This window comes from Poecile atricapillus, chromosome 1 (genome assembly GCF_030490865.1).
Source record: "Poecile atricapillus isolate bPoeAtr1 chromosome 1, bPoeAtr1.hap1, whole genome shotgun sequence".
In the NCBI taxonomy this organism is placed as follows: domain Eukaryota; kingdom Metazoa; phylum Chordata; class Aves; order Passeriformes; family Paridae; genus Poecile; species Poecile atricapillus.
In genome coordinates this window covers 53289028-53315665 of record NC_081249.1, presented here as the reverse complement: position 1 = coordinate 53315665, position 26638 = coordinate 53289028, and the positions used below count along the sequence as shown (strand labels likewise).

Genomic DNA, 26638 nt, shown 5'->3' with positions numbered 1-26638 from the left:
AGGCATGAGATCACTGCAAGGACATCACTTCCAGGTGCTAGTATTGGCAGACACTGCAGCATTTTTGAATTCACTGGAGCCAACCTATGCCATCTTATGAAATCGGTCTAAAGAATGATAAATTACATTCCTCCATACTGAATTGGATCCAGGATAGAGCAGACTGTACAGGAAACTATCACTTTGAAAATAAAAATCCATCCAAGATACATTTTCAGGATGATGCCAACTAAAAGACACTACATTATCTGGAGAATGTCTGAGAGAGACAGCAGGAGTTGAACAGCTACTGCTTTTCATCCAAGAGCTAAGGCCACTAAATTCTTCATGCTAAAGAGTTATGTGGATGGTGGTCTGGATGCAGGCATGACAGTAGGAATGATACTATGAGCTAGCTCTTCTTTCCTGTAACTTGTATAAGATAAACAAAAAACTGGCTAGAACTTTTTAAACTGATTGACATCAGAAAGTTGTAGAGTTCTAGTGAGAATCCTTTGAAAAAAAAGAATATTCTTCCTATCATCAAAACAAAAAAACCCTATATTTTAAACTATTTTTAAAGAAAGAAGGGAAAAAAAACCCCTAAAACCAAAGAGGATGAAAGTTACCTTTTTCATAAGTAATCAAGAACCTTATTACACCAGTGGTCAGCAATGTCTACAGAGAGAGAAAACATTCTGTAATCTGGAATCTTTGATATTCGTTACACAGAGAAGAAAGGGAATCATTTTCAGTCATGTTCATCTCAAAATTTCCAAACATCTAATTACAAGGACTATGATGCCCAGGAGAAAAGTAGTCAGAATGGAGAGGCTAACAGCTTGTGTTTTGGGTGGGATGCTTAGACCTGTCATCCTTCTCACCGAGGCATCCCTGAAAAGATCAGGAGAAAATACTGGTGCCATTCACATGCTCTGAACAAAACATAAGGCATTGAATGCACATATTTTTAACTTATTTGCCATTAAAATATAAGGAATTTCATCCACCATTGAAGGAAAGCAACCCTGCAATGCTTAGATGGATTTGGATTGAGCTGTAAAACTATTTTTCACAGTATGCATTTTAAAAATTGAAATGGTTTTCTTAAATTAAGGAAGGTTTATTCTTTCAGTCTGAACTAACAGTTCAACTCAAGAACTGTTCAACTATGGTGAAGCAGATTAATTACTCTTCCTTTTTTTTCTTTAGAAAAAGTATTTTCTGGTGTAAAATAACCCCAAACAAACAAGATAAATCTGTGTGGAATAAAAAAAGGGCAGAGCAAACAACTAACATGCAATAAAGACTTGCTCTACTAAACTGAATAAATAAAGCAATCAGTTTTAAGAAAGAAAACTTTCTTCCCAATTACATAGATAATTTTCACCCCTAGAGAACTCATTAGTCCCAAACTATTGCATTCCTGTCATCAGCCAACACCACTTTTCAGTAAAGTTTTCACATATTTAAAATATGCATACAACTGTATTCTTCTGAAAAATGTGTCAGGTATTTTTAAGATGACAGTTTACGTAATATTTTCTTTTCACATAGATAATTTCCATTAATTCTTACGGCGTAGCTACAAAGTTTAATTTTATCAGAAATGTATGTATAGATAAAAAAATACGTAAAAGTGTATTTGACACAAATAGCTTGCCTTTGGGCATTAGCATAAATCATGAGCATCAGAAGTAGTAACAGATGCTCCAGAGGCAAATGACATGACTGGAAGCACCCAGAGTGTGTTGTACTGTGGCTGATACATACCCAGCTCAGACTTCCAGATCACTCCTTCATAAAAAGCTTTGTGTATGAGTGACAGTGCAGAGTTGGTGGTCTACTGGCAGAAGAACTCATTCCAATATGATTTAAGAGAAGAGTGGCTATTTCACAGCAATCTGACTCTCTAGGGATTTATAGATTGCTGCGTACATGGGATGCTCTACTGGAACTAAAAAGGAATGAAAAGACACTGTGGTTGCGACACTGCATGTACTAACTGTGACCTGCGTGTCCTTTAGTTTAAAGTTCAGGTTTCAGGTGAACAGTGAATGTCAGATTACTATGTGAATTTTTGATCATCACTCCTTTTCTCCAGGGACCCAACTTCCCTGAGGACCTCATAAAAATATTTGCCCTGTCTCAACCTTTCCTCAAAGATCCATTGAAAAGGTATCTGTATCACAGCTGCAGTCCAATGTCAGCCAAAAACAAAGTACAAAAAGTTCTGCTGAGCTGTAACTCACTGCACTAAGCTGAACAAAAGCTTCCTTCCTGAAGAATAGCAAAGGCTCTACTTCTGACAAAAGCTTGCTTTCTTTCCCAGCTCTTTAGGATTCAGCATCATGACTTCAGGGATAGATGTAGACGTGCAGAGGTTATGTGGAGATTTTTGAGATCTGAGATGCAATTCCCATTATATTTCAAAAATCACTGTGCTACCTGGCTATGATACTTTTATTTCCAGGTATAGAAATCAGCCTGCTGAGATAAACCTTTCAGTCATCTTTGGAACTGGCATGTTGCTCTGGAGTTATGTTCATCAAGTGCACTGCCACTTTCCTTTGAGATTCATAAATTAATTCCAGGTATTATCTAGATGCAATTTTACATATGGTTTTACAATTGATGTCATTTGATATGGCCTCTGCAAACACTGCAGGTGCTGTGTGACAAATGCTGGTGCTGAATTTCTAGCCAAAATCTGAGGTTAAAATGTCTTGTAAGCTCCTTCCTTGATTTCTTTTTAGTAAACATGGTGGGAATGATATCCTATGATTTTCAAGACTGTTAAGTGCTGCGGTTAGGAAGAATTCTTCTGCTTCAGTTTAAACACTGGGGATATCCCTTACTGTAATGTTGATTCATTCATATGTACTTCTATTTTCAGGCCCTTAAGTCATAGAAAGTAAAATAATTTGAAAAACTTGTTCTTTTTAAATTTGTGTCAAGAGGCTAAACTATACTAAGTGCAATTTTAATCACAGAATATACTTGCCTTTGTCTGACTTTATGAGGAACATGAAGTATAGGGCCTATTTGAAAGAAAAGGTCATAAAAATGGATCAAAAGAAATGGAATGTTTTCCAAATGTAGCAAGGAGGCTCATGTTTTCACAAAATTATTTGAAGGAAACAATATTGAATACTCATACGAGAAAAGAAATGTGAAATGCAGAAATAGATTGCTGGTGTAAAGATTAATGTAGTACAAATAAAAGATTATTGTTTGAGTTAAACAAATTTCTTTTAGCATCATCTCATAAATAGCCACACATTTATTCTGTCTAACAACCAATTTTCACTCCCATCATAACAATTTCAAAGTTAAAAAATACAGCTCAAAATTTACAGCACAAAAGACAGAGGAGTTATTCTTCAAACCTATTAGTGGGGAATCAGACTTAAACCAACTCACATTTAACACATATCGTATTTTTCCTCACTGAGTTTATTGTGTTAGGTCCATTTATTTTCTTAACTGCACATGGTCTCTTGAAGGGTCCTGCAAGTACTTCAACCACATTAACAAAAAACAAACAAACAAACAAACAAACAAAAGGCCAAGGAAAGAATTTATGTATGTAACTGAAGTTCCTCATATACGACTTCTTTTTTTCCTATCTGAACCACTACCAGGAGAAAACACTATCCGTTCCTTATTGTGTGAGCAGGCTAGCAAAGTGTGATTACATCTGGTAGATTGCTAGCAACAACCCAGACACCGAACCTCTGGAGGCAGGATGTGTCCCCAGAGCTCCCAGAGTTCCCAGCTTTCAATAAACATTAAGATACTTCATGAGATATTTAAATTCGTGTTCACTGGGCTTAGTGCTAGAAATGCTCATATAATACTGATGCATTAAACAATTTGTCATACATAAAAGGTTGGGCATTATATTTGCCTTCTTATTATTGAGTTTTCAGCTTGAAAATTACAGGACTTGTATAAGTACAGTCACACTGTTTTGAAGATAGAAATGTTGTTTAAAATACTCTAGGAAAATTATTGCTATGAAGCAATAGAGATAAAAAGCAACAAACAGATTAAATACTTCAAACAATACCAAATATGAAAGAAAACAAAATGTTAGAATTAAACTGTCATTGGATGACTGCTTTTAAAGTTCACTATCTTCACTAAATTTCCTATGAATTTAATGACAATAATTGTTAAAACAACTTTATTTATTAAGATTTATGGTTGCATTCTACAAATAAGCACAATCTAACCATGTCATATCTATTATGTAAGCAGCAAAGATTGACAAAAACACATACAATGGTTTTCTCCAAATTACTGAGTTAGCTAAAATGTTCTGTTTGTAGGAAAGTTACAAAGAATTTACAGAAGGGCAATACCTAATTAGTACCTGAAGTTGTACTGGGCTGCTGATTCTAATTAATAACACTTTCTAAGTATGTTCAAAGGCATTTAAGTAAAATGAAAGGCTTCAGAAATGCATCGAAGCATTTAATGCCTAGATACTGAAGTGATAAGCCTGCTGTAAAAGCCTAAAATAGGTTAGACAGATTAGACTGGCAGAGAAAAACCATAGGCAATAAAATACACAGTCAGGTATGAAAGAGGCAAATATGCTTGGAAAAAAAAAAATACAGAGAGACAAAGAAGTGATTTTATTTGAAGGAAATCTTGTGCTTGTTTATAAAAACACTGGTTTTAGTAGCATAGTTTTAAACATCATGCATGCTATAAAGGAAAACATTTCCAGATAACACAGATGGTCTAGATAATAGACAGCTTTTTAAAAAAGAAAAGTCCAACCTTTAAACTTTTTTATGTTCAAGCAATTAACATTCCCTGGGAGGTAATGGCATGATATAAATGTTTTACATTGAACCAGCTCCTTCTCTGGTCAAATAGATCAAATCCAAATAATCTGATCCTGCAAGGAATATTAGTCTGCCACAGCATTAGTATGCACAGTTGGTAGAGGAAAATAAGGAATTATAGGTCATCTGGTGCTGTTAAAAATGCCAAATTACTTGTGACATCCTACTCTCAGTTTCTTTAGAGCTATATACAGAGCTCATGTGTAATATTTCAGTTGTAGACAATGAGGCTCAGTTGAGACGATCCCCACCCTGAACATAGTTCTTGTCTGTGAGTTGATCCAGCCTCTGAGCAGAACTTCACACACTTACATAAATTAGCACATGAGAGAAAAAAGTACCAATCAATGCTACACTTGGGAATCCAAGGAAAAAAAACGCCAAGCTGCAGCTAAAGCATCCATGAGATTACATGCAGGGTTTTCCCTCTTCCTTTCACACCCATGGCAGTAATCAGGGTATAGCTGGGGAGTAAAGTGATTGCTGTGTATTTTTGCTGCTGGCTGTCCAGAAGGGATGATAAGAGCCCACTGAAGTTGCTGAGTGACTAAGTAAAGGTGAATTATACCTTTCTGAAGACTGACACAGTGTGTGCCACACAGCCTCCTGCAATGTCCATTCAAAGGTGTGCTAGTCCCAAGAAACTGAAGCTCATGGTCCAAAGGCTGCATGCTGGCAATTGCTGCAAAATCTGTATCAGACATCAGTAATGAAGGAAGTGAAGCTACAGAAGAGCTCATTCTTTTTTGGCATTTTCAGAACAGCCTGAGTACTAACAGAGAAACACCTCTAAGGTGACACTGCTGGAGCATGCCTGCAGCCAAGAAGCAACGAGCCCCCACTGCCTATGCTGAGCAGAAATATCACCAGCTGCCCACCGGGCCACAGACCTGGCCTGTTTTAACACTTCACCAGACTCCCCAGGGCCAGCCAGCTGATCAGTTCAGCTTCAGCTAAAGAAAATCCAGTGGAGCTAGGGAGAGGTGGAAAATCTCTCACTCTGCAAGGCAGAAAGACAGCAAGACAGAGGTTAAGAAAGTTCCCTGTCAGACAAGAAATCCTCCCTTTTAACATTTTTCTACCCCTCTAATAGCAGTTCCTCCTGCAAAAACTTCAGGCAGGCTGGGTCTATGTAAACATCCTCCCCTCCCCTCTGCTGCACTGGGCCTCTCGCTTATCCCCCGCCGGCAGCTGTGGCTCGGGAGGCAAACAGTGGTCATGCTGTTCTGTGCACAATGACAGACAAATAAAAGAACAAGCAAGCTTGGGAGATTTAAAATCTAGAGCTGAGGGATTTCTCCGAGTTTCACTGTGTCTCTGTGATCCTCCCCCTAAATGTGAGAGCTGTTTTCTTCAATAAATGAAGCTCGTAATAAACATCTCTCCTCCTGTGTCTCCAGAGCCCTTAGGGAGCTCTGCAACAGCAGAGCATAGAAATTTGCAGAAAGGTGTCCTCTGATGGATTTGACTTACACAGTATCAGTTGCTATAAACTGCCAAGAAACGGGAAATGGGATGTCTCAAGACACCCATGGACTCTATCATTAAAAATCATTGTATGAAATGCGTATTTGAGCTTTGTTTCAAAGAAGTGTTTGATTCCATCAAACTATTTTTGAAGCATAAAGATTTATTAATAAGGACTTTTTGCCTTTCATACCTTCCTTATACACTCAATTCACAGATTCTCCAGTTAAGGGCACAAAAAGAATTTGTGCATTCGTTAGACAATTTAGATTTCAAAATGTATTTTCTCACAGAATACTGACATTGAAATATATTAAGTTGAAAACACAACGAATATGTTTCTAAAGTTGAAAAAGGCAAGACCAGGTTGTAACTACACCTCACATCTGCAGAGTCAGAATAAGTATGATGGAGGACAAATTCAAAGTGTCTTGTCTCAGCAGGATATTATAATGGTACATATTGTACATGCAGAACCTTAGAAACTCTCATAAATGTACTTACAAGAACTAAGAAGTAAGTGCTTTGTAATCTTTAATCAGCCCAACATTCAAAGCCTGCTGAAATTAGAGCAGATCTTCTTTACAGCAGGCTTAAGGTCAGGTATTTTACATATATTTAAAAATAAACTCAGCAAAGTCATTGTTTGACCATATCTTGTCCTTCCCCCTCATAAGGACTTACCTGCCCAGGTATTCTAAGAGTCAGGCTAGTCTCCCTTAACAATAAATACTAACTTTTTACCCTTACAGAATCAGGCCTCATTTAAAAGTCGGTTGAATTTCTGTTTTTATCTTATGCACCATCAGCAAAATGATTTATCTAAATCTGAACTGCAGAATTTTTATTGGTTAGATAAATGTAAAAGTCAGAAACATGGATTTTCAGATACTCTGTTCACAGACCTGGCAATTAGAAAAGCCATCTTTAACTTTCTACTGGCACTGACAGGGAAGTCATTGAGAAGAATTACATGAATTTACAGGGTTTTCAAAGTGGTTTTTTTTTTGATCATATTACCAGCAATCTTAAGTCTCTAAAATATCTAGTGTGCAACTTCGGGTGATGGAAATGAAAAGAAATATCAAGAAGGATGTAAAATATCCCAAACATAGTAATTCTAATGCTTATTTACAGAGATATTTTAGCTCTCTGCATGCTTATCAGCTCAACATTCCAAAAAGTTAGTGATTACAGTACAGTTAGTAATAACTATCTGATTGCATTGTGTAATTGGGATTGGACATGGATCCCACACACTCTGGGAGGATTCTGAATGCCATTTGGATGATCTAGATAGATGTGTTATACCACCATGCCAGCTCCCACAGCAATCATACTCAAAATCTCTATTATTATCAGTGGGAACATGATAGCTGTTGCTTCATCTTGAAAATAAAACAACAAAAAAGGGGTTTAAATTCTTCAGTATTTAGAAGACAGAGATAATGCCCACACAACAAAAACTGCAAAATCACTGAGATGAGCTAGAATTTTATGTGAGCAGATCAAACAAAATTACACAACACTTTCCTGAAACAATAAAGGTAGGCAAATTACTTACCTGAACAGATAAAATGTAAGACACACCAAACATATAACCTCAAATTATATACATGCACACACCCACACATAGATTTTAAAAACATGTTCTATACAAGGTTATTATACATAAGGATATATAATAAAAAAGTAAAATAGGGATTACTAATTTCCTATGTGTTTAGTCGCTTTGTCAGTTATTCCATAACTGTAAAAACTTGCCAATAAATGGTTTCTTACAAGAATGTAAAGAATAAAAATACTTTAAAAATAAGTCAAAGTAAAAATAAATAAAAATACTAAGATATGGAGAGACTCCACAAAACAAACTTCTTAGTGGTTTTTATTCTATGTATTAAATATTAAAGGAAGAATTAAACTATACAAAACATTAAATACAGTAATCCTTTGCTATATAGTTCACGTACAACAATGCAAGTGACTTATAAAAGACCTGAAAGCATCTTTGGCAAGATTTTATCCTCAGAATCCTGTAACAACTCATTGTGGATCCTATGTTTATATTTGTGAAAGGACAAAAAATGGAAAAATTTGCCCTAGTACAGTTTATTAAATAAGTAGATTTTTCACTGATGGAAGAAGTGAGCCTTATATCTTGCATTATTACTGATGATATTATCATCTTATTATCACTTGCTTTAGCACTGACAGTGTGGTTAATATTACAGACAAACAAGCAAGAACTGTACTGCTCTAATTGTCCACTAAAGGGCAACTTTGAATTGCTGGTAGATTTTTACCTTCTATACATGTTTATGCTTGAGTCAGGCCTTTGGGCAGTACAGGAGGTCAGGTAAAGATAAATGTTAGTTTGTCTAGTGTCAGTAACTAATAAGCAATCACCTTGGCTTAAATCCTTCCCTGAGCCTTTGGAGGATATGGGAGGTGATAAGAAACAAGTTCTTGATCCCTTCTTCTCAACCTCAGCCCCCTTCCCAGCACTTATGAGGCAGCTGGAATCTGTGTCACTGCCATGGGCTTTTCACAAACCCAAGATGAACGGATGCCTCTTTTCTGTTGATTGCTCTTGCTTCTGCCCTCCTGCACCCAGCAACCCCTAAGGACACCAGTGCCACATTTTGAGTTGGAGGGAATTGGTTGAGATTCTTTGGCTTTTTGTGAATAGCATTTCAATTGCCACAGCTGTTAACAAAGAGATGTACCCCATGTATATTTATTATTACCACTGAAAAATCAATACATTATATTAGAGTGAGGCAAGATGTTGTTTCTGTCACCATAACCATCACTTTTTTTCTTTTTTTTTTTAATTATGCCTTCCACTCCAAAGATTTTTATAATCTCTTGTGTTTTAAGGACAATCTTCTATGATCTCCAATTCAATTATATCACTTTTGACATTCATATGATACAATACAGACTGAGGACTGTTTTTCCTTTTTTCTACCAGCTGCATCTTCCTACAGTTTTGTTTACCATCTAACATACTCAAAATTCTGTCTCTGATTTCCTGAGTTACTTCTCAGCTGGGGATTTGATCTTGAGACACATATACAACTTTCTTTAATTTTCTAAAAGGCACTGTCTGTAGAATTGGCGTCAGTGTTGTAAAATGTTCTGCAAATGCAGAGAGCAAAGCACATGGGATCTGGCTGTGACAGTACATTTTGGAAGTTATTGTCTCTAATCAAAACACTAAATCAGATAATAAAAATAATGAGTGGTGGTATATTTAATCTCTTCTAGTCACAAATAATAATTAAAATGAATATTTTTCTTCTGACATTTTAGCATATATGCTTAAATGACGAGTAATTTCACTTTTGCTGCCTTTTCTTTAAACATAGCTTCTTCACTCCTTGCATCTCTTTCTACAATCCTTATCATCCCTCTTTTCATATAATACTCAAAAATGTTGTCTCTGGATAACCTTTTGCTTGCTCTTTCAGCAAATAAATATCCTCTAAAGAAATCAGACTTATTTTTTCCAATTTCTCACTTTGAAATAATCAAGAGCAGAAAATATACAAAGAAATACTGTTATGATTCATGTTCTTGAGCTCAAACCATCAAATTATCATTTGACCCATTTTAATAATTCAAAACTGAATTTTTTCTTTTAATCTTAAAAAATGTCAATTAAACACTATCAGTTGTAATGATAGCCTACTGCCTTTGATGAAAATGATTCATTTAGAAATGCAGACCCATTTTTATGCATTTATTAATGATATCCTTTAAAAATTAATAAACAAAGGAGTAGTTTAATACTTCCAAATACTCATAGTGAAAAGTGTATCAGGGTATCAGTGTTGTCACCAAGAAAAATCTGCAAAAGATCTGGATTGGGCCCATAAGGTTAGACAAAATGGTCTGGTCCTGTTTCATTCCTTATTTTAATGTCTGGAAGATATGGAAGAATGCTGTTTAAATACTACCTTTACAAAGGTAGAAGTCAGGAATTGCTTGAGACAACTGACCACTGCTGGCTCACTGTACTAAATATAGTACAACCTTCTAAAAAATCTTCTTAAAAAAAAAATAAAAAAATAAAAAGGGGGGGTGGAGAGATCAGGAAAGGTTAAAAGTAGCCAAATTTTGATTTAAATAAAAATAATTTAGAGAAAATAAAGAAGTCATCTACCTATTTAGAAACTAGATTATGGAAGGCACAAAGGGAACCATATATAAATGCTCATTATTGTGTCTCTTCCTATCTCCTCCACCCCAATTGACTTCAAGGCTTTTTATTCATTTCCAACACCTCTGCAATGGAATTCTTGAACTGCAGTATTTGCCATAGGGCTGACTCATGCTCATGACATGAATCAGCTCTCTGATATTTCTAGCTATATACAAATGAAATGAGTTTCTTCCAAAGCCATTGAAACTTATCTGAGTATTTCCCTGACTGCTCTGGATCTGGCCAAATGTAATGAAAACTTGCTAGATGACTACAGTTTCTCGACAACTGTAGATGATTAAATAAAATAAATAAATAAAAAAGTATAGGTGTACTTTCTGTTGACTGCAAATGAACCTTCCTCCCCCAAAAAATTACAACTTTGAACATAACTTCCCAGTGGGGAAGACTGGAGAAGCAAAACTTAAGCAATATGAGACACAGAAGTTAGACTGATTTTTATTCGCCATTTAATTAATTTTTAAATATTCTGGTTTGATTTCCTGAAAATCTGTTAACAGAGCACTTTCTGATAGATGTCACAGGGCAGTACTGACACCTGAAATAACTAAAAAAATAAAAGCAGACTTCTGTATCATATATGAAACTAAGACAAATTAATAAAGATGGGATATAAGTAGAACTTTTTGAAAGATTCTAACATAGATACCACTCAGCAGACCCATCATGGTGGTCTCACATCAAAAGAATCTTCTGCTATCAAAATCTGTACCTTTGTTCAGCAATGGAATTTTGAAGTGAGGAAGAAGGAAAAAAATAAAAAAAACCCCAAACATTCCAATATTTATCAACATTCTTCAGTCAATAAAGGAGTAAAGTAGACTTTCCACAAAACAAAAGCATCTGTACTTCTTCATCTGGTGCATGTGGGACTGGCCAAAAAAAAAATGAGCTATTGTGGAGAGCATCACTGAACTAAATTAAAATAAATTAAATATTGAATGAGTTCAAGTATTTCCTTCTTCAGGTGGAAGGAATTACACATGTACATACAATGATGGAAGAAAACCACCTTAAATCTTCTATGCATTTAGAGTATGTGACAATTGAAAAAAATCTCCAGTTTCAAAGTCTGAAGTGCATGGATAAACTAGACTGTGATCAAGTGTATGATGACTCCTTGAAAAAGCTGTCCCCTTGAAATGACAAATAATGTAGAACAATCACAATGTTTTCTCTTTCTCTCAATCTCTTTCAGTTTATTTGCACCCTGAAAGTCAGGATGTCAAATTAGGAAAACCTTATTCAGAGTGACCTGTGCATCAGACCAGTATATCACTTCTTCCTTCCCACTTGTAAAAAACTTCTGATAAACAACTTGAATTGATTTTCAGTTAATGTAGATGCAAGCAGATACTATTTTTAGCAAGAACTCCCTGTCCTAGACTCCCAGACTCTGAGACTGAAGCCAGGCCAAAGCTTATTCAGTGACTACTGATAAACCATTGAATTAGAGGAAACTTAGAAATGCTGGTTTTCACACATTTTGATCCTTAACTCACTCAAACATAGAAAGGCAAGTTTTAATGTTTGGTTAGCACTTTGAAATCCTGACAGGAAAGAATGTATGGACATCACCCAGAGTCTTATCTAGAAAAGAGCAACCACATCCCTAGAGCTACTGTTATTCCTAAAATAAAGGGTGATTCAGGTGGCCCTGGAAAGCTGCAGCACTGAGCTTCCTCTGTAATCAAGTACTTGAATAGTCAGGCTGGGAAAGACATTTAGGTGACTACATTCCCATGACTTAATGGGGCATAGACTCCTAAATACTTCTGTGGGCAAGACCTGTGGTGCAGTCTGCCTAACCTTAGATATCACTAACTCTGCCCATTGACTTCATAGGCAGCCCTGGGGAGCAGGATGTCTGAAAGCTTACTGCTGTTTCAAATCTAAACCAGGTATGTAAAAGTAGATACCCTGACTTTTGCTTCAGTGGCTCTGATGAGATAAGAGAAAAAGAAAGTAGTCTGGCTCCAACCTTCATTATGATTTTATGTAAATTATTTTAAGTAGGGATTCTTGCCCTCCAGTGCATGAGGATCCTGAAGTTGATCTACTTTTTAAAGCTAGTTTAGGAAACTTTCAAAGATTTTGCAAGTAGGGTTTATATTTGCTTGGAAATACACAATGGTGGTAGGGTGTGTGTATTCCAGTATCATGAGAAACATCTTTAAATACCTTAGTGTTCTTTTAGCCATTTACCTTTCCATTCTTGCATTCTAGAAACAGTACATTCTCTCACTGTGAAGAAGCACTGGAGAATTATTTATTCAGGTAAGATTTTTTTGCAACATTTATAGGCTAATTGTATATGTAGCTCTTATGAAATTTCATTCAAAAGTCTCTAAAAAGAGCTACATATGGGACTGCTTAAAGAAAAAAATCAGAAAATATTATGGTGGTGGATGCTAAGGAACAAAAATTAGGATGTATTAGCTTGCACAAGATTTCACAGACATTTCTACAGAACTCCACTCTTTGCACTGATTTTAGAGAATTTCTTCTTAATGGTAGATCCTTGAAATGTTCTCGTCATTGTGCCTGAATGAGCTCTCAAATTACAAATATATGTATATTTACTAGAAAGCATTCTCCTGAGGCTGAAGTTCTGGCATCCAGCTTAGTCAGGAAAGGAAGCCATAGAAAACAGAAATGATAGTCCTGAATCCTAAAAGGTTACTGTTCTCATTAAGAAATCTCAGCTATTTACAGCACAAGGCACAAAAAAAAGATACCAAACAGCTTCTCCATAGCCAAAATGAGTAACACGTCTGGATTTGATATTCATTCCTTTTTCAGCAAATGGTTGTACCAAGTTAGAATTTTCAAAATGTCTATCACTTTGCATATATAAATTTAATTTAATTTAAAAGAAGGCTCATTGTATAAATGGATTGCATCTTCAAAGAGAGGCGTCCTCAAAATCATAGCATGAGAGCTTCCTGTGGTTTCCATAGAAATGACCTTTCACTATTTCCATGGTAATGGATCTAGTTTTATATATTTCTCTTTTATGAGACTTTATTATACCAACAAAGCTACCATCCAGAATATAGTCCTTAACTTATGGATGTGAACTCACTGAGAGAAATTATCTGGCTCCCAAGCCCCATGGGCACGCTAAGCTTTTGTACGTCTTTTTAATACTGTGCAACAGACTTTTGAGAAAGATCACCTATTGCAAGTTGTCAGTAGAGAAATGCTGACATATTTTGTCATTGCTATGTTTCTAAAAGAATCTCTGGATTCATCTGCTCAGTCTTTTCCAGACTGCTCCACTGCTCCCAAAGGCAGAACAGCTGGAAAAAACCAGAATGGATTGAGAGCTCAGAGTCTTCTAAAAATTCCATGCTGTTGATCACATCCTGCTGTGAAATAAATATTATCTAGGGCATTTATTGAAAATCTATAGGCCTTTGAAGTTACATAGGCTAGTTGATCTTTCTTTTAGAAATTATACTTGGAAGAGAAATTGTTTTTCTCTTCCATGTTTTTGGGTTTTTTTATTTTTTTATAATAGTCATGGTTATTGTTGCTGTCATTGAAAGCTAAAATCTTCTTCACCCCGGAGACAAAATGAATGAAAGCAGTGGATTCAAACATATAAAACTGAGAGCATCAGAACAACCAAGGTATCCCAGTCCCCAGCATCCTTGACACATAAAGACACCCAGCTAGACCTATGGTGTTAAGTGCCTTAAGGTGTTATGGAGATGGAGCTTGGACAGGATGGTGCTGCCACTGAGGTTCACAGATAAAAATCCATACCCTTTGGAGTAAAGTTCCAGCAAGATGAAGTATGGAAGGAAGTTCAAAGAAATATTTCAATAAAGTATCTTCCATCCCTGTCAAAAGACTTAGGGTTTAATAATAAAGTAAACCCCCTCCCATCCAGAAAAAGTAAACAAATTAAATCTGTGAGAAAACTGTTAGAGAAGTGAAAATCCCTCAGAGAATGAGAAAAACACATAAACCTGATTGAGCAATTTAGTCTGACTCATGTCTAATTGGTGATGATTCATAAGAAAGGAAGAATTCAAGCCTGTCAGTCAGGTTTGAGTTTTCTGGGCTAGCCGTTAGAAAAATGCCAATTTTAAGAGTAAGTTAGACATGAGACAGACACAGGTGGCTTCAAGACAATGATTGCATTCAGCAAAGGTAAAAGAGCCACTTCCCAGCACAAAATGTAGTTTTTCTACCTTTTTATTTTTAACTAAAAAATAGGTAAAAATAGAGCTCTTGCTCTTAGAAGTGTCCTCACTCCTTCACCTGCTTCAAAAGAGATTATGACCAACGTAGAAATCAATTGTCATTCAGCAGTCAACTGGTATAAAAGCACATATATTACTTTACATTACTGTTGAAGAATATCTAAAATGCTAGGATCATCAGTTGTGCTTTTTGTTAAGGTATTACAATGACAATGACTATCAAGACTTCAACCTGCTATCACTGAAAACATTCCATTCCATTTAATTCTATTCCTTACACATTTCTAAATGAAGAGCACTACAAATAATGACTTTAATTCTGTATATTGAACTCACAGCCTTATCAGAGAAATATTGGGGCTGGAAATACTTAGAACACTCAAAGAAATATGATGTCTGAAAAAATGGACATCAAGGAATCATCTAGCTTTAAAGCCCTACAGGGTTTATGTTTACACGTGAACTACTAACATTTAGGGTTAAAATCATAGGGCTGATTTTTGCCACTTACTTCAGGATGAAAAAAGATCAGTCAATGCCCTCAAATTGTTTGTTTCTCTCCACTAACTGTAACAGGTATCTAGGTGATTAGATCATTCAGTCAAATAAATTTAATCCAAGATAATTGCAGGCAAATGACAATACTAAAGGACAACATTTATTTTTCTGGAATGATTTCTCTTACACAGCATTTTTGTGTCACTAGTTCTTTAGAGAAAATGCTTAAAAGAGTATCTGATGTTATTTTTCTTAGTGAAGTTCATATCTTTACTGATAATTATAGATTTTTAATATTATCTCTTTTTTCCCTCTCAAAATTCTTTAAATAGTCCTGTTTAAAGAAGACTCAAAGCCTTTACTTAAGTGAAATACTTGTTTTTGGCAACCAGATAATTTTCAATATGACAGTGTATTAGTTTTTCTCTTAAATAATGCTGATTTCCCATTTATTTCCATTGTAGCTTGATATTCTTGTTACATTTACAATAGCAGACTATCTAATTTCTTGTCATAGTCTATAGCAAAGATGTTTACAATGGCATCTATAAAAGCATTTGGATTAGGACAGTAATTTCCTGCTTCCATTTTTAAAGGTATAACTCTAAGTGATGTCAACATTTGCCTCCAACAAAGTAATACTCTGTCATCCTGATAAAGAACTACATCAGCAAAACAAAATTATCTAAGAAAGAATATTAATTAGAAAAGAAAAAAAAAAAAAAAACACAATAATTTTGCAAGTCTGGAGAGTATGAGCCAGCATAAGAGAAGGAAAAAAAAAACCCAAACAAACCCATAACTAAAACCCACAAAATGCCATGTCAAAATACTTTTAAAAATAAAGCATAAAACCACAAAGAAGCACAGAGACCTAACACTATTGAAACTTTATTACTGTACCCCTGTGGTATATATGTAAGTCACCACAGAGACTTAAGTGTCCTGTCAGAGACTTCTATAAAAAGAATGGCAGAAATAATTGACTTAAAGTACATCTGGAGATAAATACCAAGTGTATTGGTTGTAAAATGATGCCTCAAAGTTCTGTCATTGAAGCACACAACTGCAGCTCCTTCCTCCCCTATCTCCCATGAAGGACAGAGCAGCGACATTCCTCTTCTACAAAGGAAAAATTGCCTTGGTTCTGCAAGTGGGCCCTGTGGTTACCCTCTCTTTCCAAGGAATGCATGGTTATCTGGCATGAAATGAGGTTTGTTTCTTTTATGTCTGAATAAGGCTTCGGAAAGGCCAGTTAGAAGAAGCTGGAGAAGGAAAATATTTTCCAAGACACCCCTAATGCTATTGTCAGACATATTGCTGTGTACTGTCAAACCGAAAAAGTAATATTTCTGACAGCAAAATGAGCTCTTACATTATTTTACAATTAACGTATGTTCCAAATGATAGATTGTGTTTCAAGTATTTAGCATTAAAATAAAAAACTAAAGGCAAAAGGATGGATGCTGTGACACTTCTGGAACTGGATTCACTGGTATAATCTTTCTACACGCTATTTTCTGATCCATCTAAATAGCTTTGTGGCTGGTTAAAGCCTGCCCCGTACCTCCCAACTGTAGGAACTGTCATAGCCATCTGGATTCAGAAAAGGATTATGTTCTCCACTGCTTTTAATTAACATCTTTCTGGCCATAGTCAAAGCAATACTTGAGCAATTTCCGTTTAACATTTCCCGTCTATCTGAATTCTAATCCACCCACTGCTTTTGATAAGACATTGAGTAGTGACCTGAAAATAGTGCTGCAAAGAAGTTTGAGAAAGAACCTGGCTGGGGAAAAAAATTGCAAGGTTAACGATCTGATTACCACTGGTTACTAATTTAAACTGCTAATGGTCTAATGGAGCTGGAGCTAAGACTATTGATTAGCTGAGGTTTGCAAAACATTCCCTCCCAAATATACCTTGCTGTATATAGTTACATCTACAAGGCAAACAAGCTAAAAAAAAGAAGAGCAACTCTGTCACACAGTAGTGGCAATGAACGCAATAGCTGTGAAGCTCAGTGATAGGATATGACATGCATTTCTCCATGCATTTACATTTTAAAGTTTTAATGAAAGCATATTGTCAGGAAATGCCAAGCCCGCTACGTATTTTCCCTTTGCAGTGCAGTGACAAGATCCTGTTTCATGTTGCAAACAAGGAAACATTTTGTATTAAATGGGGAGTGAATATGCAAAAATGAAATTGAACAAGTTCCTGCAGCAAATCTGCTCCCCATCAAAAATCCAAGGGAAGCCTTTTTCAAAGACAAAAAAATTTTACTCCTTTTCTTATGAAGCAGGTTCTTATCAGATGTTTAAATGCTGGCTGTTTGGAATTTTTCTCTGTCTTCAAGAAAGCTGCAAAGATGCTAGAGCACTTCCTGAAACTTCATCAGCAAAATGATTTCTTCTATTAAGAAAATAAAGTTGAAATTAATTAATGCATATAGAAATAACTGACTGAGTCAGACTGTTAAATGCCTTTTAACATGGATTCATGGACTGATGGTATCACTTGATATATAAAAAACTGCAAAAACATAAAAAAAAAAGTAACAGTCATAAGATCAAAATAAGATTTAATTTAGAGCTCTTTCTGTAGGGTGCTGTTTTTGAGTATATCTATGTTCAAAAACTAATTAAATTGTCCCCCTGGGTCCACAATAAACTGGTTTTCTTTTTTTCCTTTGATGATGGCTACCAATTATGAGATTTTAGTTTATTTTGGCCACAATCTGGTTCTTACTAAGCTAAAAAAAAGACATGTTGATGTATTGTATTCAGTACAACTAAATGGCCTAGAAGATGGTGCTCGTCAGTCTTATGCACGGCTATTAAGAAATACCAGTACAAGAAGTCTGTCCTAGTTAGTGAAAGTTACTAATTCAACAACCTTATTGTTTTTACCACTATTTCACCAAGTTATTGCAGTATTACAATGCTGTATTAAATGAAACTTAGGATGGGACTTCTGCTTATGGACACCAGGGATCATTTTTCTGTCACTGACATCAAATTATTTGAAAATGACTGCAGGATCCCACAACCTCAGGGAAAGTCAGATTCTGCACAAGGGGAATCCATGCATCCAGCACTGGATGATACAACCCTTGGCACACCCAGGAACACTTACAAGTGCACTGTACAGTAGTGAGACTAACAGGCTCCTCTCAGATTTAGCTGCCAGCTAACATGGGCCTGGGTTACCCAGTCAGGTTCCAGACCAGTCTAATAACTTAACCTCGGCAGTAGTATTGCAATGAAAAGATTCATAATTCATAATGGAAACGGTGAGAATGTGAACCTTATCAAAAAGACAGAAAACCGTACATCAAGAGATGATTATGGGTCCCAAGTACAGCAAGCCAAGCAGGTGATGACTATCATCAAACCTGTCAACAGGCAGTGTGCCAACTTGCAATCCTGATGACAGTGAGTGTTTTGTTTATTCTGTTGTGAGTAATGTTGGAGTGCCATTTCTGGTCTCTGGCTATATTTGCAAGAAAAGAGTCCTACCTCCTTTTGGTCATCAGTGTTTCCTCAGACGCGAATACTCGAACATCCGTTCCCATTTCAAGAATTAAAAGTGAAAATTATTCTCATTTGGAGTGTCAGTGCTTCACCGTAATTGAATGTTGAGTTAGCCCCATAGCAGATCTTTAATGAGATAAATGTTATTACAGACTGTTAAAAAATAGTTGAGTATGGTGAAACTATCTCTCTGCAGAGATCTGAGGGCTCTCTTTAGAGCCTGAATTTCAGATTCTTTTCGAAGACAATTCAAAACTGTTCTTTGGTCTTTAAAGAAGGAGTCACTCAGAAAGAAAGATCTGATTTTCTGTATGAATAGCACCATTAAAGTTAACGCATTTTGTAAGTAAAGTATTCAGCTGAGTATTATCTGCCATTAAGATAATTAGGTCTAATTTTGCCTTGGACCTTAGTTGAAGCTTTGCAGTGGGAAATAATTTCTAGAAGTTTCACCTATTTAAACAGACAAGTTAAATAGGGGATTTTGAAAGACATTTCTTGCTCATTCTCAAATCAGATTTACTTGACATCAGAATTACAATTTTAATGTGCAAAACTCTAGCTAACCATAGTTAAGGAGCTATATTGGGATTTCTGAATGGAAACTATCATGCTATATATGTCTTCAGATATGCAGATATGCAGTGCCAGTGAAAGCATCTTGAAAAATTACAATCTCGTGATAATACAAGTATGCCATACGGAGTTGTCAAATGTAAAAAAAGTGACCTAAAACTGTGCCATGAGCAATTTTCACAGTGATGATGTTAAATGACTTTTTCAAGATTTCATCTATAAAATTAGAAGCCAATTCCTCTTTTGATTAAGTAAACAGCTAAACAGTAGTCCACTTCATGGAGAATAAGACTGTTTTGTCCTCAAAAGAATAATTATACAATCCTCTTGCCTAACCTTTTTAGTCACTGCTAAACATATAGTTCAGTAGAAACTTTAATAGCTGAGCAAAACAATTGTCACTGTTTTTTCCAGATGAAAAAGGTCAGACATGAAAAAATAATTGTTATTCCAAGCTTCATGGAGCTCAATTACCTCTCTACTCAGGCAAATTCCCCATTGATGCCACCAATATTTTTACCTCAATTACTGCTGAATCACCCAATAACATTAAAAACAAAATACATGGAATTTCAGAATAAGACTAAAAGCTTTCAATACATTTGACTGTGTACTGTACCACTGCATCTTTCTCTAGAATTGCTATATTTACTTTTGTTTTCATTGGGATCTATAAAACAGATTTTTGGATATTCTAAAATAAGCATGTTTTTCTCTTTCTCCACTATTTCATCCAATTTATTCTGTATTGTCTCCTAGATTTGGCTGATATACAAATTGAGATATATTTTATCTCGCCCTTGAAGTCCAATACATTCTTGAACTGACACTGAATCTCCAGCAGAAATTACAGAAGTACCAGGAGACACTGTGTTCAATGGAGTAGCCTAATTTACTTTGATGTAAATGGAATTACAGTGCATTGTGACAGGGCACAACTGATTTAAATCGTGATGATGTTAAAAACAGATTTACACATATTTGAAGAATGTGGAACTTAATCAAGATACCAGTTTAAAAGGATTTGAACAAGAAAATTCAACACAAAGCCTCAACATTGTACAAAAGAACTTCTGAAACTTTATTGTGAATTTTAAAGTACATTTAGAAAGGATCTTATCCTTCATATCATTAATTAAAAATAAATTTAAAGAAACCCACATACTAGTAGTTTGAGCAAAGTTCAGTACAGACTTTTTGAAGTCACAATATATACATTGCATGAGAGTGCAATAAGCTTCCAATTACATTAGGTATATATTTCTAAAATAAAGAGCTTTGATTTGACATGTGTGAGAGGCATACTGTTTACAATGAAAACATTTTACAAAATATAGCAAAGAAAAAATGGAATTTAATACATTTTGAATGTACAACTACTTTATACTTTTTTTCAGGTAATTCTTTACTCAAAGTGTACAAAAGTCCATTTTTAAAGGACACCTGTTCATTTGCACTGTCCAATACTGATTAGAAATAGTTTTAAAGATTCATTACTATACATATCAGTGAATTCTTATTCAACTCCATAGCCACTACAATGAAGAAAATATTACAGAATCATTGACAGCATCTTCTTCTCTTCTAAACTATGCATAGATAAATACATAGCAATGGTGCCTATTACTACAATAAAAGTGAAACATTTCACCTGATTTTTTGCAACTATTCTTTGCATAAATATAATGCATTGTATATATATATATATATATATTAGTTTATTTAACAATCCACTGATTGCTTATTTTAACACTCAGTAACATACAGAAGCACATACACTGCTATCCTTAAATATTTTCCACTCTGTAGTGGCTCATAAGATTCAAAAATTCAACACTGTTAATTTGTAATTCTCAACCTGGGGAAAGAATATCCCTCAGATGGACTGATACTACTTATACAAGTTAAACTGTATTATGAATCCATAACGTCCACCTCCAAAATACATAACAGGAGTAATATAGTATACTGTGGCTACTAACTACTGCATAATCATTATATAGGAAATCGTCACATCAACTGTTTTACATTTATGATTACTCATTACATTATATCACACACAGAGCAAAACTTTCCCAACAGATGGGTCTCCTTTCCTACAGGTTTTCATGTATTAGAGAAAAATCATCACACAGTGACAATGTTATGTCTGGAGATTTATGCAAAATGTGTTTCCTTTTTCAGGACAAAATAGTAAGCAGTAAACTACTAATTATTTTACAATCAGGATGAAACATTAAATCGTTTAAGAGAAAGTCGAGTTTTCATCAATTAAAGACATTATGTACTGGGGCTGTGGGATTGTCACTCAAAACTGTGTGAAAAGCATACCAAAAAATTAGTTAGACAATAATGAATTAAAAGTTGCACTTTCCTTTCAAACAGAGCACAGTAGGGTTATGTGATTTGTGTCCAACCATTCTGCAATGTGTTATCTGAACAGCTCAAAGTATTTTCAAAGGACAAGACAGCTTTGCATTCATTATTGCCGAATAAAAGGAATATGCTGAAATATGTAATGACTGATGGTGGATTTTTAGCCAACACCAAGGATGTCTGGGACATTAAGATTTAGAGAAGAGAGCACATTTTTCCTTTTCAGGGTGGACCCATACTACATGGATTTGCAAAAATCCATGCTACATGGATTTGCATACATACTTTCTCTTTTAACCAAAGCTACAATTAACCATATTGCATGGAAGACCTTCACTGCCTTTTCAATATAGCTGTCTCTTCTATGGAGAAAAAAGTACTCTCTGTCTGCTAAACACTACCTATTGCAGTGATCACTTGGAGGCCAGACATTGCAGTTCAGATGCAAACCACTTTGGGCTACTCACTCTGGAACCCCACTTTGCTTTTCCCTGCTAAGTGTAGTAGACTAGGCTTTCAGCTGTCAACCCTGTTAACAGCAGGAAGAAATACCAACAATTTTGCAGATCCACATGATGTTTTTCACTTTTGCTGTCCACTGAGCCACTAGAAACTTCATGGTGACAAGCTATAAAAGATATGCACCACTATTTTGCCTAATATCCATGCAAGAAGAGTACAGCAAGCCCACTGACTTCAGTCATGCTACACTCGCCTGTCCACCACACACAGCAGCACACAGGTGAGACTGAACTGCCTCGGGAACCTGAAGGGAATGGAAACAAGAAGTCCCTGGCATGGCTCCCAGAGACAAGACAGGTTTAATGGCATGCTGACAGCCTGTACTTTTAGACTTCTTCTTAAACAAACAAACAAACCCCAACAACCACAAACCCAAAAAACAAAAAAATAACCTAAACCAAACTAAACCAAACAAAAAAAAACTCCAAAAACAAAACAAAACTAAAGAAAACGAAAAACCAAAACCCAGAAGCTTTACCAGTCAGAAACTTGCCCACCATTACTGTATTCTAGTGTCACTTTAGGTTAAAAAGAAGTCTTTTAGCTTACATTATGTGGCACATTTTTTATCTATTTCTGTTTTAAATACACAAAATAGCCCGCCCCTTCCTTTGATATCTTCAAAGAGAATAACTGAAGCCTTCCAGGATCCTTGACAGCTTAAGTATACAGTAGGAATAGTTGACAATTACATTAGCTTTTCCCAGTGTGCAGAAAGGATGGCTAATGGAATTAATGAATCGTTTGCTGTTCCACTAGTCAAAAGTCTAAATAACATGACCTTCAGTCAATGCTGCTGAAGAAACATTTCCTTAAACAATTCACAATCAATGAGAGATGACCTCAGATTGCAATTGTGTGTATGTGATTTTTCTTCTTTAATTTCCTCTTTCTTGTGTAGACCTACATAAATTTTAACCATTTGTACCAGTAGCTATTTTCCGTAATGACTGTTTATACCAAACAGGGAGGAAAAGAAAAGTACCATGATCTAAATGTTAAGCCAGATACTATGAACCCAACATCAAGCTAAAACTTCCATGAAGCTAAAAAAAATGCTCCCAAGGTTATCTTTTTCTTAGAGAGGTAATAAACAATGTTTATTGTATATTAAGTTCCTTTTCAAAGAAAATATAGTTTTAAAAATAAAGATCAATAATTCTCTTCTTGCTTCTCCCTGTTTCTATTTCATGTAAAATCCACTGCTACCAGTGCTGGGATTTTTGGTTTAACCCAGTGTGAAAAGAAATCAAGTATCTGTTAACAAACTGCTATGTTTTGAACTGCTCATGTTTCATAGTGCTAAACATTTTATTAAAAAAAATTAATATCCCATAAGAACTCAGGGCTAGGATTGCTATTGTTCTTCTGAAACGGTATTCATCAGAGGGATAGTGGGAGTTAGTTAATGTCAGGTCAGCACATGAGTGCAGACTGCAAAACAATTTTTATATGTTTTGTGTTATTTTTTTTAAGTTCTGAAGCTGAAAACAGTCTTCCTAAACAGGAACTCTATTCCTTAATTATATTTGAAGAGAACGGTTGGACTAACCCTACATTTTTAATCTATTTTAGGATTTAGTTTAGCAGGATAAGAGGTTATAGTGGAGTAAAAAAATGATTTAGTACAGTGCCTACAATCCACTGATGCTTAATATAGTTGATCATCAAAATACTTTAAACGATAGTATTAAGTGATTTATGCAGTTGATGACATAAATGTTTATGACAGCCTTAGCCTCATAGTTGCATCTGCTTGACTTTCACCCACTTTATTTGAAGACATGCATGTGTAAAGATCAGTAGCAATTGCCAATTTGCCTGATGTACCACATCAGGATACAAAAACTGCTACAGATTTTCCCCCTCAGGTGCAATTTTGTCATACTCCATTAATCCTTTCAATCCTCCCCCAATCCTGTGGACTTGTTATTTAGTAATCCCTGATTGTTGTGGTGTAGGAACATTAGAAAGTCTCTGCTGTCCTCAAGGCAGAAAATTACAGTGGTCGTCTATTAAATTTGGCTCTCACAGTGCCCCCTTGAATCAAGCCTGCTTGTCACAAACACAACCAGCAGCCATAATGTCAGGACAACTTATCACCGATATCCGAAATGTCAATTTTAAACTAATTTTATGTCTTACAATGTCGCCTCTTCAGCACCCAGACAAAGGCTGTATTTTTAAGTAGGGAGAGAAAAATCTCAAATCAACACATCACATAGGGTAGCTTCATTCACTTATGCATGTCAGGTTTTCAGTTTTCAACTCCCAACCGGGAACTCTCCCACATGATTGCAACCCATTGTGCAACTGAACAACTTGGCTTTCTTCCACTTGAGTCAGTTAAAGAGAGATTACTGGGAGCATTCCTTTCCAGGGCTGCTCTCGTTAAATACAAGATTCTCTGTAAACACCAGCATTTTTCTTTTAACTCAACATTTTTACACTGCAAAGTAATCTATCTGTCTGGATCTTCTCTCTCTCTCATATGCATATGCACACAGCTGCAGGATTTCTATCTCTGGTCATGTATACCCCTATCTTATTTTTCCCATATAGACAGAAGTCAAATTTATCTACTTATTAGGAAAACAAAAAAAAATTAAAAATCCCCAGCTTTTCATTGGCTTGATTAATTTAAAGCTGTAAACCTTGGTTTAATTCTACTGACATGAAAAAGCAACAGCTACAAGCTCGCAGTCAGGATTTGTGATTGATTATCTAGTGAAGCCTTTAAACAAAAGCTTGTTTGCTCATTAGTTGCACTAAGGTCTTTAGTGACATATACAATCACAGTTTTTAATTAAGAAAAAAACTGACTAAATATTTAGATATTTTAATTCTGAAAAAGAGGAAATACATAAGCAAATAAATAAATTTTAAAAAAATCAACCAAACAAAAAAAACAAACAAAAAACCAACCCAAACCAAAACCAAACAAAGCTTCACAATCAGCCACAAAATAGAGGAAAATTTAAAATAAAGCTCTTCTTAGGTAACTGAGATATTTATTGTTGTAGCATTTTATTTCTCAGATCTGACTTGTCTTTTGGAAGCACTTTACTGCCACTACTATCTCATCCTTCAGAAATTCAGCAAGATCCTATCCTTTCTACTATAACAGTAGCCACAAGTGTGATTACATGATCTACATGCTTATTCCCCATCACTTATGTATCTCAGCATACTGTTTCATAAATCACTCTTACTCACCCATGGGTACAGTATAGCCTGCCTCCAGGCTACTCAGCTAGTTTTGTTTGTTTTGATGTACATGGAGCATAAGGTGGGGGAAGCTTTGTGCAGAAGGATCATATTTAAGCTTGAAGAGACTACTGAAGCCTAACCCAAACAACACACTGAAAGAAAAAACAAAATAATTTTGCAAGGCTGGTTTTAAAAATAGTTGAGACTTTGCTGTTGAATTTCAACATTTATCATACAATCAGAAGTCATCTACAGAGATCTTTGTCTCCTTGCAACACTGTTGAAAACAGCAGGATACTCATGGTAAAACACTTAAAAGTCTCAACAAATTTTGTTTAAGAAATCTTAATGCATGCTGAGCAACGATACACACTCAATATCTGGCAGAGAAATTTAAATTAAACAGAGGTTTAGGTGTCTAATTCTTACCCTCACAACTCTTCAAAGGTTATATTAGTAGTAGCAGATACTTGCAAAACAAGTCATACGAGTCTGCATTGCTGCCTACATTAGCCCAAAGGACACTGACACATGGACTTTGCCTACAGAGATGCTCTGGACAGGCCTTCTCACAGCACAGGCAGAACCCAACCATGCCACAACCAACTGTACAAGCCAAATTGGTGGCAAGGAGTTTATCTTCTAGCGCAGTGCAACAGTTCTACACACCTATATATGGAAATTGCACCTGACAGCTCGCTCTCAGTATCAGTATGGTTTTTTCCCAACTGAAATCTTGCAAGTATCTGCCCAGATCCCACAGGACCAAAGGTTCACACAGTCACAGTGCTGAAGACTTTCTCATCCAGAAACAAATAGTAAAATGCATCTAACCCAAATGAAATCAGAAATACCCGTGTGGAGGTGCCTCAGGATCTCTTCCAGTTAGAAACTCTCTCCAATCATACTGCTGATGCCTTAGTGATGTTCCTATGTGGTTTTTTTTCCTAATTTAGACAGTAAGTAACAGCAATTCAGCCAGGGAACTGCTTGCTAAGGAGGAACTTGGGAGTTGCAAACTGTTCGTCTCATCTGCCTTCCATCATGCTTTTGTTTAAATGCATTCCTATATTCCTATATTCACCTTTGATGTGTACATGCCATTAGGTCCCTGTGGGAGAAGTTTCACATTGATTTGGACTGCAATTGCACTGGATCATTGTAATATTTGGC

At 35.7% G+C, this 26638-nt stretch overlaps 1 protein-coding gene across 5 annotated transcripts in view; it reads right to left on the bottom strand.

The window, feature by feature from the left end:
* PCDH9 (protocadherin 9) overlaps positions 1-26638 on the bottom strand; it is a 664361-nt gene that overhangs the window by 614749 nt on the left and 22974 nt on the right. For 3 of the 5 annotated variants that reach the window (XM_058846569.1, XM_058846551.1, XM_058846579.1), the window contains exon 2: positions 1957-1971. The exons of the other annotated variants lie outside the window; for them this stretch is intronic. In XM_058846569.1, the coding sequence (XP_058702552.1) occupies positions 1957-1971 (15 nt within the window). The remainder of the gene's footprint in view (positions 1-1956; positions 1972-26638) is intronic. 5 annotated transcript variants of the gene reach the window in all.